This window comes from Trachemys scripta, chromosome 18 (genome assembly GCF_013100865.1).
Source record: "Trachemys scripta elegans isolate TJP31775 chromosome 18, CAS_Tse_1.0, whole genome shotgun sequence".
Lineage (NCBI taxonomy): Eukaryota > Metazoa > Chordata > Testudines > Emydidae > Trachemys > Trachemys scripta.
This window is the reverse complement of record NC_048315.1, coordinates 22,705,354-22,721,329: the sequence shown is the minus strand read 5'-3', so window position 1 is coordinate 22,721,329 and position 15,976 is coordinate 22,705,354. Positions and strand designations below refer to the sequence as shown.

Sequence of the window (15,976 nt, the reverse complement as noted above, 5' to 3'; positions counted from 1 at the left end):
GTGTGTGTGTGTGTGTGTGTCTGCATGGTGCACAGGTTCACATTAATGTCCCAGGGCCTTCTCATGCGCACTCCCCAGAGCACCTGTCCTGCTCCATGACCGGCCCTGTGGGGAGGAGGTTGCTGGGCCAATTCCTAGAGCTCCTGGCCTCAGGGCTGGGTATCGGCGGTGGCGAGGGATGGCAGGATGCATGGCTACGGAGTGCCGGACCGGGATGCCAGTCTTGGGGAATGTCGCCTGCCGTGGTCCCAGGGGAAGGGGGCCCCGGCCCTGAGGCCCCTCGGTCCTATCCAAAGCAGCTCCCAAACAGTGTCAATGAAGGGATGTTCCTTTCTTAGCATCTCAGAGCCAGGAGACTCCACTGCCGCCCTGAGGGCTCCCATCTGTCCAGCTCTCAGCACCTTGGGCCCCCTACACTGTCATGGAGCCATGAGCCACAGGCTTGGGGCCTCCCCCACCCCTATCACCCAGCCGGGGGATGCTAAGGTTTGCTGAATGCTGATGGTGTGAATTTCCCACCTGTTCTGTGCCACAGGGGCTAGTGGCAAACCTCTCAAGCCATGTAACTGGCCCAGCTCCACTGGTTTCAGCCTCTCCCAGCAGGGGACACTGTAGGGAGCAGGGCAGGAGCGCTGGCTGTAGGGAGCGCCTGGCTCCGAGCAGGGGCAGTCTCAGTGTCCCTACGGAGTTACTCAGGGAGCCTTTGCCCTGCAGGTTATGGGCCGGGCACCCGTCCCGTCATTTGAGGGCCATCCCTTGACCACTGGAACATTACGTTGATGCAGGTGGTAACTGCACTGGACACCTGAGGGCAGGGCAGTAGAAATGTTCACTTGAGAGAGAAATCCAGGTGGTGCTCAGAAAAATGGTGCGTCCCTAAAATGGCCCTTGAAATACAGTCTTGTCCCGTATTTCCCGTGTGCTTTCCCCATACTACCATCCAACAAAGGTAGGCAGCCTATGCCGGGGCTGCAGCTACGGCAATAAATGAGGAACTGGGTTCTCCCGGGCCCAGCTGTCAGCTCACACCAGGGCCAGCCCCGGGCGTAGGGCTAGTGCCTCTCACCTGGCCATGGGGAGCAGCTTGACCTGGGCTGCCTGCACTTAAGGCCCTCTGAGCTGTGACCTTAGTCTCAGGGGATTGTCACTGGGCCCCGTGTCAGTCTGGGGGGCTGTGAGCCCAGCCCTGCCTTGTCATGCTGCTTTGTATTCTGGCTGTGTTCAGGATCTGGGGGTCCCAGTCCCTGGTTGCCCACCTGGCTGGTCCCAGGGCAGGCAGCTGTTCCAGGCAGCTTTCCCCGTCAGAGGCTGCAGGGTGACGGCATGTGCCACGTGCAGCCACCTCTCCCTGCTCATCCCCTCAGTATCCAGGCATGGTGGCCATGCTGCTGCAGACAGGTACGAGCCTCCCCAGCACGTGCCCTCCCCTGTGCAGCTGCTTGTGAAATGTGGACACAGGAGGGGCCAGCCCAGCCGGGTGGAGCCGTAATTAGATGAGGGAAACGTTTTCGCTGCGCCCAGCTGGGCTGTGGCTGGACTGCAGGGAGCCCCCGGCTGCTTAGGCTGACCCCCCCCCCCCCATCTCAATGTGGCGCAGTCCTGTGAGGAGCCTGTTTCCAGACGCTGGCATCTCTTGGTGCAGAGCAGCCCTGGGGAGAGGGGCTGCACCAAGTGACGCCAGCAGCAATCACCAGGGCCCAGTTCCGCTGGCCAGTCCCCAAAGCCCTTGGCCTGGGCTGATCAGCCTGCTGTGCCTTGCCCTTTGCAGCGGGGGGGCACCAGGAGCAGCATCTCTAGACTTAGGGCCTCCCATCAGGCATCAGTGTAGGAAACAGGGCAGGAACGCTGGCTGGGGGGGCTCCTGGCTACTCCAGCCCAGCCTCTCCCAGCACGGGGTGCTGTGGGGAGTGGGGCAGGACTGCTGGCTGTGGGGCGGGGGGCTCCTGGCTATGCCAGCCCAGCCTCTCCCAGCATGGGGTGCTGTGAGGAGTGGGGCAGGAGTGCTGGCTGTGGGGCGGGCGGCTCCTGGCTATGCCAGTCCAGCCTCTCCCAGCAGGGGGCACTGTGGCGGGAGGTGGTAGGGATGTTGTAACACTGGCGCTGTTAGTGACTGACTGTGTTTGCTGTTGTAGGGTTCGGTGTTGGGGGCCTGCAGCCAGGTGAGTGAATGGGGCTGTGGGGGGAGCTCATGCTGTGCCCGCCTGCGGCTATGCCGGGCATTGCCTAGGAAATGCCTTAGCCTCCCTGGGCTGGGATGCTGGTGCCAGTGGTGCCTTCAGCATGGCCCTGCTCTTTAGCTGCTCCCCAGGCAGGGTCCAGGTGTGACGAAGTGGGAATGTTCTTAATGTTTTCTCTGAATACTGTGTGGGTGCCTCAGTTTCCCCTATGTATTTCTTAAGTATCTAGGTGGTGGGATAAGGGGGTTTGATGGTTGCAGAGCCTTAGAGGGCCAGTGTGATGGTGTCTACACAGTAAGTGGCCGACACCCTGTCTCCTGGCAACCGATGGCCTGGGCCCCTCCCCTCCAAAGGTGCCAACTGAAGGTGTTGGAGAACAAAGAGATCAGGTGGCTTCTTGGCCCGGGAAAGAGACAAAGGCCAGAGGAGGGGCTGGAGAGTTTCAGTTTGGAGCTGGCTGGGGAAATGGAGGGGGGCCTGACGGGGCTCTGGCCTCCCTGGCCCCAAGATGCACCTGACTGAGGGGTCCTGTTTTCTATACCTACAAGCTCTGTTTTGGACTGTGTTCCTGTCGTCTAATAAACCTTCAGTTTTACTGGCTGGCTGAGAGTCATGTCTGACTACAGAGTTGGGGTGCAGGACCCTCTGGCTTCCCCAGGAGCCCCGCCTGTGCGGACTCGCTGTGGGAAGCGCACGGAGGGGAAGGGGATGCTGAATGCTCCGAGGTCAGACCCAGGAAGGTCGCAGCTGTGTGAGCTTCTTGCCCTGGAGACAGTCTGCTCAGACAGAGGAAGCTTCCCCAGAGTCCTGACTGGCTTCATATGGAGCAGTTGCAGAGCATCGCCCGGGGACCCCGTGACACCAGGCAGGCTAGTGCCCCGGACAAGCTGCCAGGAACTATGGGTGATGTGCCCTGGGCACCAGGGAACCGAACTTCTCTTTAGCCAGCCATGGATTCCCACAGCCCAGCACTGGGGATGGGGCCAGGCATTCACAGCCATTGCTGCTCAGGTGGGGCTGAGCCTTGATCAGATGAGGACTGGACCCTGGGGGCTCATCTTCCTGCCCAGGGTGGGGCCAGGAGAGCTGCGACCCAAGGTGGTGCCAGGCCATGCTCTGGGTCTCCTCTGGCACACCCTCTGGCACTGCCAGGCAGCCCCCAGCAGGGCAGGTGTTACTGTGACCTGCAGGCCCAGTGTATGCTGTGGGGTACATGGCACGACCCCCCTCAAGCCAGGCCAGTGGCTCGCCCCAGCTTCACACGCTGTCATTTTGTTCTAGGGGCTGGAGTTCCTGGCTTCGGTTTGTCTCCCATTTACCCAGGTATATTTGGCGGCTCAGTTCCTATCTCCTAGCAGTCAGGCCGTGAGCCCGGCCTAGTGCCCCATCCCCCTGCATGGGCCTCTTGGCCACACCTGGGGTCCCAGCATAGCTCCGCCACATTGTGCTGCAGTCAGGCCAACATCGACGGGAAGGGCCTGTGCCCAGGGGGCTATGTTCAATGGCTGGGGCCCAGGAGGGAGGCCTATGCCCAGGGGGCTGTGCCCGCTGGCTGGGCCCTGGTCTATGGTGGCCTCCATGCCATAGACACTCGGTCTGCCTGGGAGACTTATTGAGCCGGTGGGGCTGGGGCAGTCCTCGGGGGATGGCGCCAGGTCCCCGCGAGAGGCCCCAGTTCAGCGCAGCAGTGTCTGAAGGAGGGGTGAGGTACTGACAGGGCTGGCACTGAGGAGTCTGCTTTCTTCCAGGTGGACTCGCTGGCCAGCTGGGATACGGCGGTGAGTGGGTGCCCATGCCAGCCAGGGCTGGGCTAGGCAGGACTCACTGATGCCCGGAGAACCAGCCCCTCTCCCTGGGGGCGGGCCCAGAGCCTGCTCTCCACAGCCCTTAGCTGGGGCAGTTCTCCCAGCTCCTGAGGACGATGCCAGGCAGCCGCCAGTGTGAGGGGGGGTGGGCACCGTGCCTGGGATGGGCGTGCGGCCTGTGAGCACAGAGCCATTTGCTCTCCCCTAGGGCTCACTGCAGCACAGTGGTTTCTGCTCAGGCCTCACCTTCCCTGGGGCTGCCCCAGGGTAACGGGGGATGTGGTGAGAGCAACCCATTCCCATTTCCTTAGGTACAGTACCTGTGGCCTGGGACATGGACCCGAGACAGGTCCTCGCGCCAGCCTGGCCCTGCCCCAGGTGCATGCAGCCCAAACCAGCAGACACAGGCTGGGCCTCTCCTCATGTTATATATGGGGACCCTGCAGCCCCTTCCCAAAGCCTGGATTCCCCAGCGCTCTGCAGCCGAGGGGCCAGATTCCGCAAGGGCCGCGTGCGCCCATTGGAAACCCAGGCCCAGAGTGAATTGACCTGGGCGGCAGTGCCAGGGAAGGGAGTCCTCATCTTCTGAGTGCCCATGCAGTGCCTTAGCTCCCAAATCCGCCCTCCTCAGCAGCACGTCCACAGCAGCCAAGCGGGGTGGCTCCAGCAGGTCCAGACTCCCCTGCTTTGTCACTAGCACACAGCACTTCCAGTGGGCAAGCCAGGCTCCAGTGCTGGGCTCCTCTACCCCTACCCCCCATGCCTTCTGCCACCTGAGCAAGGGTGCCTTCTGCAGCCAGGTACTCTGCCTTAGTCCTTGGCCCTGCACACAGCCTGGTGCACACAGCAGGGGCGGGCACGTCTCTGTGCGTTGCAGCTGCAGCCAGGCCTTGGGGCAAAGGGGTTCGATCGCATTGCTGAGCTGGTCGATAGGGAGCTGCCTTTGGGAACTGGCATCCTGGATGAGCTGCCAACAGCCCCTGTTGCTCCCACGAAGTGCCCCTTGTGAGAGGTGCTGGGGAGAGGGAGCCCATGAGGCCCACCGCCCATCCTCAGACTCCCAGGGACTGTGGCTGGCAGAGCGGGGAACCGGTGGCCCATGCTCCCTGCTGCCCATGGATGGGCTGCGCACTCCCTGGGCCTGTGCTGATGGGTTGTTTTCTCTGCCTCTCCACAGGAAAACCTCTCAAGACGTATGGTGGGGCCCTGGGAGCCCTGGGATACAGAGGTAGGTGCCCCCCACAGGGACTGTGCCAGACAGAGCAAGGCACACACCGGGGGAGCAGGATGGGAAAGCCCCACTGGCCGTTTGCACTTGGAAGGAGGAAGCCACGTGACTCCTCATCCTGGGGCTCCCCCAGCCTTGTCACTTCGTGCAGCCTGGTTCTGCTGCGCTGGCCGCTCCAGGTGCCAGCCGAAGTGCCCATGCTCAGGCTCGGCTACTGTGTCCACCTGGCCATAGCCTTGGTGCTCGGTTCGGCATGCCCCACTGCCAGGGGCTCACCCAGGCAACTCCCACTTTGTCTCCCCACATTGCAGCTGTGCCCACAGGGCAGCATTGGCACTGCGAGTGCTGGCCCGCCTCCGGCACAGCGACAAACCCTTCATTCATAGCATGTTCGCTGCCTCACACAGCGGCACATGTGTCAGCCTGGGGTGAGCCCATGCCCCCCGCAGCGTGGCGCCTGGCCTGGGGCACATCACGCCACTCACCCCAGCTGGCAGCAGGGGGCCTGTTGGCCTATGCCATCACCACTAGGTGGCAGCCTCACGAACCCCATGCCACCGCCCCTGGCTGTGGGGAGCCCCGGGGCTCGGAGCGCTGGCACTGACCCCCTCCTTTGTCCCCTGCCAGGTGGCGTGGGCTGTGCGCAAGGGAAGTACTGTGGCAGGAAGCGGAAGTAACCCAGCCAGGCTGCTACCATTAACCTCATGAACTTTGGTGCTACTGCATGGTCTAGAATGTAAACCCTGAGTAAAGCAGTGATCCCGCCCCCCTCCCCCGCTCCCCCGCCGGCCCCCCGGAGGGAATTCCACGGCCCCTGACACCCCCTTCGCTCCGGCCCGGGGGTCCCCACCCTCTCTCCAGCGGGAAGCACAGAACAAACTGCGGGAAACGCCGTTCCCACTGGTGCTAAAGCTCCCTGCGGGGAGAGCCGGGCAGGCCTCCGTGGGGCGGGGGCTTCTCTGGGCAGGGCAGGACAGGACCCTCCCCGGGGGCCCTGGGGGAGGAAGAGATGGGGGCTGGTTTCCAAGAGAACAGCGAGGGGCTGGGCTCCACCTGCCGCCAGCACATGGGCGAATGGCCCGTCAGCAGCGCCCAGCCCCAGCACATCCCAGCTGCTCCCAAGACTCCGTCCAGCTGGCATTGGTGCCATGTGCCAGGGACTTCTTAGCAGCTAGCCAGCCTTGTGTCTGTCAGCCCCCTCCATGCCTGCCCGCCCCAGGGCCCACGCTGCAGGGTGCCACGGGATGGGGTTCGTGGGCTCCATGCAGGCGGGCAGGGGAATGCCTCCTGCTCAGACACTCATGCCAGTGGGGCCAGTAGGGGCTCGTGGGTGGGTTAAATTCACCCAGAGTTCTTTGCGGCAGGGCCATCTGATTGGCTGACCCATCCTTGCACTGGAGGACACAGCCCTCCCGGTGCGTGGGGAGGGGTTGGCACTATCAGCAGAGCCAAGTCACTAACACTGATGGGATTAGCCATGCGCCCGCCCTCACTCAGCAGTACTGTACGGGCAGCCAGCGCCAGCCCAGCCCTGCCGTGTCTCCGAGGCCCCGCTGGGACCTGCCCTTCCTCTTGCCCTGGAGGCCCGTGTGTTCCTGAGAGCTGTCGGCCGGAAGGAATCGCACCTCTCCATGTTACTCACTTGGTATAGCTCGGGTGGGACATGTTATAAAGAGGGAAAGTAACTGCTTCCAAACGACTAATAAACAATGACTTCTAAAGGACTGCGGCCTCCTGCTCCTTCCGCGCTGCTTCTCCAGACCCAGAGGTGGGGATCCACCCCGGCGATCTGCCCCCCACAGGGATCCGGCTTCCCCCCCCCCATGGTTCTGCCCTGCACCCCAGGATCCTCACAGTCTCCCACCCCCCGGGGATCCTCCCTGCCCACCTGGGGATCTGCCCCACCCAGTTCATCACTGCACCTGCCTGGGACTCATCCCATTTCTCCAGCTCCACTGCCTACCTGCAGCACCTGAGCCCCTGCTGCCTCCTGCTGCAAGTACCGGCCATGTACTGTGCCCATTTCACAGGCGGCTACACGCACACACACACACCCGTTGCCAGCTAGATTCCCTCCCGGGGTTCTACTCCTGTGCTCTCGCTGCTGGCACTCACAGGGCACTACTGCGAAGAAGCTCACAGCGCTGATGGCCCTGCTGGGACTGAATCACAGTGAAGTGGTGCTATGTTCGTGTTAGATTGCTGGCCTGGCAGAGTCTGTCTCTGCCTGGGTTTCTCTGGACAGGCAGGGAGTGACTGGACTAGCAGGTGTGTACACCCTGCTCAAGCAGGGGCTGGGGCGCCCACACAGGGTCAACCCCCTGTCCCCCAGCCCAGCTACAGTGGGAGCCCGGCTATAGTTCCCTGAAGAAGGGGGTTTAGGTGCAGCAATAACTGGGCTGTGTGCTGAGACACGGAACCAAAGTCATCTCCAGAGCACTAAGGCCAGCAAAGCGATGCCAGGATCAGAGCAGCCCGTAGCTAGAGTTGCCAGGCGTTCAGTTTTCTACCAGAAAGAACCCTGGTGGCTCCGGTCGGCACCGCTGACTGGGCTGCTAAAAGTCCCACTCGGCAGCGCAGCAGGCTAAGGCAGGCTCCCTGCCTGCCCTGGCTCTGTGCGGTTCCCAGAAGCAGCTGGCATGTCCGGCTCCTAGGAGCAGGGGCGACCACGGGGGCTCCGCACGCTGCCTCTGCCCTGAGCGCCGACTCCACAGCTCCCAGAGAACCACGTCCAATGGGACCTGTGGAGGTGGTGCCTGCAGGCACGGGCAGCACGCAGAGCCCCCGGTCCCTCCGCCTAGGAGCCGGACATGCCAGCCACTTCCAGAAGCCACCTGAAGTAAGCGCTCATGGCCGGAGCCCTCACTCCACACCCCCTCCCACACCAAAACTTCCTTCCAGAGCCGACAGCCCAACCCCCTGCCCCAGCCCGGAGCCCCTTCCCACACCCAAACTCCCTCCCAGAGCCCACACCCCCTCCCACACTCCAAACCCCTTGGCCCCAGCCCAGACCCCCCTCCTGCACCCAAGCCCCTCATTCCCAGCCCCACTCCAGAGCCCACAACCCTAGTCGGAGCCCTCATGCCCCCTGCACCCCAACCCCTTGCCCCAGCCTGGAGCCACCTTCTTCACCTGAACCCCTCATTTCTGGTCTCACCCCAGAGCCCACACCCCCAGCCGGAGCCCTCACCCCCTCCCGCACCCCAACCCCCTGTCCCAGCCTGGTGAAAATGAGCGAGGGTGGGGGAGAGCGAGCAACGGAGGGACAGGGGATAGAGTGAGCGGAAGGCGGGGGCCTCAGGGAAAGGAAGGGGCAGGGACCAGGCAAGGGTGTTAGGATTTCTGCAATCCCGACCCATAGCTGGCGTGCATAGTGCTGGGGCCCCAACGCAGGAGTGCGTGGCCAGACTGAAGAGCAGCGAGACTCCGAGTGAGGCTCACGAGCTGCAAACAGTGCTCAATGCTCCTTGCAGCACGTGACTTTAAAATGCTGGGTGATTTAATTATTAACCAATCTAAGTCAGTAACCAATCTAAGTCAGCTTTTACTATGTAATTAACCAATTGCAGTTGATAAATAATGCTTGGTCAGTCATTTTGCTGTGAGAATAATAGATGTGGAAAAATTGGAAAGAGTCCAACGGAGGGTAACAAAAATGATTAGGGGGCTGGAGCAAATGACTTATGAGGAGAGGCTGAGGGAACTGGGATTGTTTAGTCTGCAGAAGAGAAGAATGAGGGGGGATTTGATAGCAGCCTTCAACTACCTGAAAGGGGGTTCCAAAGAGGATGGAGCTCGGCTGTTCTCAGTGGTGGCAGATGACAGAACAAGGAGCAATGGTCTCAAGTTGCAGTGGGGGAGGTCCAGGTTGGATATTAGGAAAAACTATTTCACTAGGAGGGTGGTGAAACACTGGAATGCGTTACCTAGGGAGGTGGTGGAGTCTCCTTCCTTAGAGGTTTTTAAGTCCCGGCTTGACAAAGCCCTGGCTGGGATGATTTAGTTGGGAATTGGTCCTGCTTTGAGCAGGGGGTTGAACTAGATGACCTCTTGACGTCCCTTCCATCCCTGATATTCTATGATTCTATGATATAAAGCACTAGTAAATGAGCCAATGAAGTCACACGACTGTGGCGCTTCTCGGCAATGTCGAGTGCTAATTGGGTTCCTGAACCACTGGGGTCTGAGTATCACAGATGGAGAGTCATCAATCCCAAAGCCAGAAGGGACCACTGTCATCTCCTAGTGTGACCTCCTGTACAGCACAGGCCAGAGACCTGCCCCATCTTGAGTCAAAAATTGCTAGTGATGGAGAATCCACCCCAGCCCTTGGTGAATTGTTCCAATGGGTAATTACTCTTAGCTGGTAAAAACGTACAGCTCATTTCCAGTCTGAATCTGTCTAGTTCTGGGGTTCTCAAACTTCATTGCACCATGGCCCCCTCCTGACAACAAAAATGACTACACATAGAGGGGGCGGGATAGCTCAGTGGTTTGAGCATTGGCTTGCTAAACCCCGGGTTGTGAGTTTAATCCTTGAGGGGGCCATTTAGGGATCTGGGGCAAAAATCTGTCTGGGGATTGGCCCAGCTTTGAGGAGGGCGTCACACTAGATACCTCCTGAGGTTGCTTCCAACCCTGATATTCTATAGAAGTTTCAGCGCACAAGCGACCAGGGAGCTTTTGCTGCTAACAGGGAGTTTCGCAAGGGAGTTTGGAAGGGGAGTGGGAAGGGAGCGGGGGTCCCTTTATTTCCCTTAAACCCTATAAACCAAACTACATTCAAAACCTTTTGCTTAAACAACCCTTTCATTAACTAGGAGACAATGCAGGCAGAAGCCCAGCTGCAGAGTGGGGGGGGCTATCCAGTTTATTGCGCTGAGTGCAGCATGTATGATTACCTGCCCTGTGGGCGGGTGGCGTATGTGTGCATTCGGTGCAAGGAGCTCCTGGCCCTCAGAGACCACGTATGGACTTTGGAGGCCAGGGTAGCGGAACTGGAGGAGCTAAGGGAGGCAGAGAGGTATGTTGATGAGGCTTTCCGGGACACTGTAGAATTGTCCCACCTCCGGTCAGACAGCCCCTGTGCTGTTGAGGAGGATGAAAGGCCCAGGGAAGCAGAGCAGTCAATGGGAGCAGAGGGAAACCTTCCCATAGTTGGGACCCTCCTTCCAGACGGTGCTGGGGTTACCTCTCGCACTGAGGTTACCTCTCTGAGGGGGGGAACTCCAGTTGCTAGGAAAAGGCAGGTGTTAGTAATGGGAGATTCGATCATTAGAAACGTAGATAGCTGGGTTTGAGATGACCGGGAGAACCGCATGGTGACTTGCCTGCCTGGTACGAAGGTTACCCATCTCTCGAGGCATCTAGACAGACTTATGTGTAGTGCTGGGGAGGAGCTGGTGGTCGTGGTACATGTAGGTATCAACGACATAGGGAAGGGTAGGAGAGATGACCTGGAGGCCCAATTTAGGCTGCTAGGGAAGAGACTGAAATCCAGGACCTCTATGGCGGCATTCTCAGAAATGCTCCCAGTTCCACGCGCAGGGCCAGGTAGACAGGCAGAGCTTCAGAGTCTCAATGCGTGGATGAGACGATGGTGTAGAGAGGAGGGGTTTACATTCATTAGGAACTGGGGAAACTTCTGGAATGGGGGAGCCTATACAGGAGAGATGGGCTCCACCTAAACCAAAGTGGAACCAGACTGCTGGCACTAAACATTAAAAAGGTTGTAGAGCAGTTTTTAAACTAGGAGATGGGGGAAAGCCGACTGCTGCAGAGGAGCACGTGGATCGGACAGAGACTTCTCTTAGGGGAGAGTCTAATGATAGAGAATCTCCAGGTTATAGTCAGGAGCAGAGGATGGAGGAGGATAATGTAAGGGCCAGATCAGATTATAAACATTCACATAAAAAAGAATCTGATACATCGGAAAAGGGCAGACAAATAAACAGTGACACATTTTTAAAGTGCTTGTACACAAATGCTAGAAGTCTAAATAATAAGATGGGTGAACTAGAGTGCCTCATGTTAAAGGAGGATATTGATATAATAGGCATCACAGAAACCTGGTGGACTGAGGACAATCAATGGGACACAATCATTCCGGGGTACAAAATATATCGGCAGGACAGAACAGGTCGTGCGGGGGCGGGGGGAGGGAGTGGCACTATATGTGAAAGAAAATGTAGAATCAAATGAAGTAAAAATCTTAAGTGAATCCACATGTTCCATAGAATCTCTATGGATAGAAATTTCATGCTCTAATAAGAATATAACATTAGGGATCTATTATAGATCACCTGACCAGGACAGTGATAGTGATGATGAAATGCTAAGGGAAATTAGAGAGGCTATCAAAATTAAGAACCCAATAATAGTGGGGGATTTCAATTATCCCCATATTGACTGGGAACATTTCACTTCAGGACGAAATGCAGAGATAACATTTCTCAATACTTTAAATGACTGCTTCTTGGAGCAGCTGGTACGGGAACCCACAAGGGGAGAGTATCAGGGGCAACTCTAGATTTAGTCCTGAGTGGAGCGCAGGAGCTGGTCCAAGAGGTAACTATAACAGGACCGTTTGGAAATAGTGACCATAATACAATAGCATTCAACATCCCTGTGGTGGGAAGAACATCTCAACAGCCCAACACTGTGGCATTTAATTTCAAAAGGGGGAACTATGCAAAAATGAGGGGGTTAGTTAAACAGAAGTTAAAAAGTAAAAGTGACTAAAGTGAAATCCCTGCGAGCTGCATGGGCGCTTTTTAAAGACACCAGAATAGAGGCCCAACTTCAATGTATACCCCAAATTAAGAAACACAGTAAAAGAACTAAAAAAGAGCTACCGTGGCTTAACAACCATGTAAAAGAAGCAGTGAGAGATAAAAAGACTTCCTTTAAAAAGTGGAAGTCAAATCCTAGTGAGGCAAATAGAGAGGAGCATAAACGCTGCCAAATTAAGTGCAAGAATGTAATAAGAAAAGCCAAAGAGGAGTTTGAAGAACGGCTAGCCAAAAACTCCAAAGGTAATAACAAAATGTTTTTTAAGTACATCAGAAGCAGGAAGCCTGCTAAACAACCAGTGGGGCCCCTGGACGATTGAGATACAAAAGGGGCACTTAAAGACGATAAAGTCATTGCGGAGAAACTAAATGGATTCTTTGCTTCAGTCTTCAGGGCTGAGGATGTTAGGGGGAATCCCCAAACCTGAGCCGGCTTTTGTAGGTGACAAATCTGAGGAACTATCACAGATTGAAGTGTCACTAGAGGAGGTTTTGGAATTAATTGATAAACTTAACAGTAACAAGTCACCGGGACCAGACGGCATTCACCCAAGAGTTCTGAAAGAACTCAAATGTGAAATTGCGGAACTATTAACTAAGGTTTGTAACCTGTCCTTTAAATTGGCTTCTGTACCCAATGACTGGAAGTTAGCTAATGTAACGCCAATATTTAAAAAGGGCTCTAGAGGTGATTCCGGCAATTACAGACCAGTAAGTCTAACGTCAGTTCTGGGCAAATTGGTCGAAACAATAGTTAAAAATAAAATTGTCAGACACATAGAAAAACATAAACTGTTGAGCAATAGTCAACATGGTTTCTGTAAAGGGAAATCGTGTCTTACTAATCTATTCGAGTTCTTTGAAGGGGCCAACAAACATGTGGACAAGGGGGATCCAGTGGACATAGTGTACTTAGATTTCCAGAAAGCCTTTGACAAGGTCCCTCACCAAAGGCTCTTAAGTAAAGTAAGTTGTCATGGGATAAAAGGGAAGGTCCTTTTATGGATTGAGAACTGGTTAAAAGACTGGGAACAAAGGATAGGAATTAATGGTAAATTCCCAGAATGGAGAGGGGTAACTAGTGGTGTTCCCCAAGGGTCAGTCCTCGGACCAATCCTATTCAACTTATTCATAAATGATCTGGAGAAAGGGGTTAAGAAATAGTTAAGACCAAAGCAGACTGTGATGAACTTCAAAAAGATCTCACAAAACTAAGTGATTGGGCAACAAAGTGGCAAATGAAATTTAATGTGGATAAATGCACATTGGAAAAAATAACCCCAACTATACATACAATATGATGGGGGCTAATTTAGCTACAACAAGTCAGGAAAAAGATCTTGGAGTCATCGTGGATAGTTCTCTGAAGATGTCCGCGCAGTGTGGAGAGGCGGTCAAAAAAGCAAACAGGGTGTTAGGGATCATTAAAAAGGGGATAGAGAATAAGACTGAGAATATATTATTGCCCTTATATAAATCGATGGTACGCCCACATCTCGAATACTGCATACAGATGTGGTCTACTCATCTAAAAAAAGATATACTGGCACTAGAAAAGGGCAACTAAAATGATTATGGGTTTGGAACGGGTCCCATATGAGGAGAGATTAAAGAGTCTAGGACTCTTCAGCTTGGAAAAGAGGAGACTAAGGGGGATATGATAGAGGTATATAAAATCATAAGTGATGTGGAGAAAGTGGATAAGGAAAAGTTATTTACTTATTCCCATAATACAAGAACTAGGGGTCACCAAATGAAATTAATAGGCAACAGGTTTAAAACAAATACAAGGAAGTTCTTCTTCCCACAGCGCACCGTCAACTTATGGAACTCCTTGCCTGAGGAGGTTGTGAAGGCTAGGACTATAACAGCGTTTAAAAGAGAACTGGATAAATTCATGGTGGTTAAGTCCATTAATGGCTATTAGCCAGGATGGGTAAGGAATGGTGTCCCTAGCCTCTGTTTGTCAGAGGATGGAGATGGATGGCAGGAGAGAGATCACTTGATCATTGCCTGTTGGTCCACTCCCTCTGGGGCACCTGGCATTGGCCACAGTTGGTAGACAGGATACTGGGCTAGATGGACCTTTGGTCTGACCCGGTACGGCCGTTCTTATTTTCTTATGTTCTTATGACCCCAAGAGGGAGGACCAAAGCATGACCCTGCAGAAGCCCAACCGGCGCGGGGAGCCAACGCCCAAAGGCTTCATCCCAAGATGGGGGGGCCTGTAACCTGAGCCCCACCACTCATGGCTGAAGCCCTCGGGTGTCAGCTTTGGCCCCAGGCAATGGAGCTCAGGCTTCGGCCCTGGACTCCAGCAAGTCTAACACCAGCCCTGGCGACCCCATTAAAATGGGGTTGCGACCCATTTTGGGGTCCCAACCCACAGTTTGAGAACCGCTGGTCTAGTTCCACCTTCCAGCCATTGGATTGTGTTACACCTTTCTCTGCTAGACTGAAGATCCCATTGCTAAGTATTTGTTCCCCATGAAAACACTTATAGATTATAATCAAGTCACCCCTTAACCTTCTCTGGTAAGCTAAACAAGATTGAACTCATTAATTCTCTCACTAGCAGGCAGGTTTTCTAATCCTTCAATCATTCTCTGGCTCTTCTCTGAACCTTCTGCAATTTATCAATATCTTTCTTGAATTGTGGGCACCAGAACTGGACACAGTATCTGAGCATTGGTTGTATCAGTGCCTAATACAGAGGTAAAATCACCTCTCTGCTCCTACTCAAGATTCCCCTGTTTATGCATCCAAGGATCACATTAGCTCTTTTGGTCACAGCATCACATTGGGAGCTCATGGTCAGTTGAGTATCCACCATGACCCCCAAGTCTTTTTCAGAGTCCCTGCTTCCCAGGAGAGAGCCCCCAGGCTGTAAGGGTGGCCTGCATGCTTTGTTCCTAGATGTGTACATGTACATTTAGTTGTATGAAAGCACATTGTTTGCTAGTGCCCAATTTACCAAGTGATCCAGATTGCTCTGAATCAGTGCCCTGTCCTCTTCATTATTTACCATCCCCCAAGTGTTGTGTCATCTGCAAACTTTAGCAGTGAGGATTTTAATCCATTTAATTTGTGCCATATTAATTTTATATCTTGCTAGTTTTTTAGTCAAAATGTCATCTGGTGCCAAGTCAAATGCCGATGGAAGTCTCAGTCTCTATCAACCAAACTTGCAATCTCATTCCAAAAAGATATCAAGTTAGTATGACAGGAGCTAGTTTCCATAAACCCACATTAATTGGTATTAATTACATTACCCTCCTTTCATTCTTTAGTAACGGAGTCTCCTAGCAGCTGTTCTTTGAGGGGCTTGAGCCAATTCCTGCTGAAAAAGCCAAGGGCCCTTGTACTGTTGTATGGGAAAACAATGAATGGGCAAGTGAATAGGAGGAGGTCTTGGCAGGTGACCCTAGCCCAGTGCTACTCTGGAGAGTGCCATGTGCCATCTCTGGCTCTGACCCGTTCCCTTCATCAGCATCCTGAGAGCTTTTCAACTGTCCAGCCACACAAGCTCCCCACGGCTCACAGAGCTGAGCTTCTTTCCACCTAGTTCACCAGGAACAAAGGTGCTGCAGGCAGAGTGTGCCCTCAGGAACAATGGTGCACACCCTTCTGCCTCCATTGGATTCTCACTGACGAGTTCAGGAAGCAATTCTCTTACTGATACACAAGAAGGAACAGAACCTGCATACCTCTTTGTCACTGGGCCAGCCGAGTGTGGCTAATAGGGGTGGAATCCAGCCCCCTCTCCCGTCCCTGGGCCAGCTGGGCAGAACTCATGGGTGTAAGACCCAAGTCCCTCTCTTGTTGATGGGCCGGCTGGCGAGGGCTCATAAGTGTAAGATCCAGCTCCCTCTCCCATTCCTGGGCTGGGCTGGCCAGGCAGGGCTAATGGGGAGGAAATCCAGCTCCCTCTCCCATCATTGGTCAGGGCTAATGGGGTAGAATCCAGCTCTTTCT

At 55.1% G+C, this 15,976-nt stretch overlaps 1 protein-coding gene across 2 annotated transcripts in view; it reads left to right on the top strand.

Moving 5' to 3' along the window:
• The window catches only part of ELN (elastin), a gene marked incomplete at its 5' end in the record, with an annotated part of 47,104 nt that extends 40,170 nt beyond the window's left edge, over positions 1-6,934 (top strand). For both annotated transcript variants that reach the window (XM_034752677.1, XM_034752675.1), the window contains 5 exon segments: positions 2,133-2,159; positions 3,459-3,500; positions 3,926-3,955; positions 5,160-5,210; positions 5,838-6,934. In XM_034752677.1, coding sequence (XP_034608568.1) covers positions 2,133-2,159; positions 3,459-3,500; positions 3,926-3,955; positions 5,160-5,210; positions 5,838-5,887 — 200 coding nt within the window.
• Positions 6,935-15,976: the final 9,042 nt, after the last annotated feature.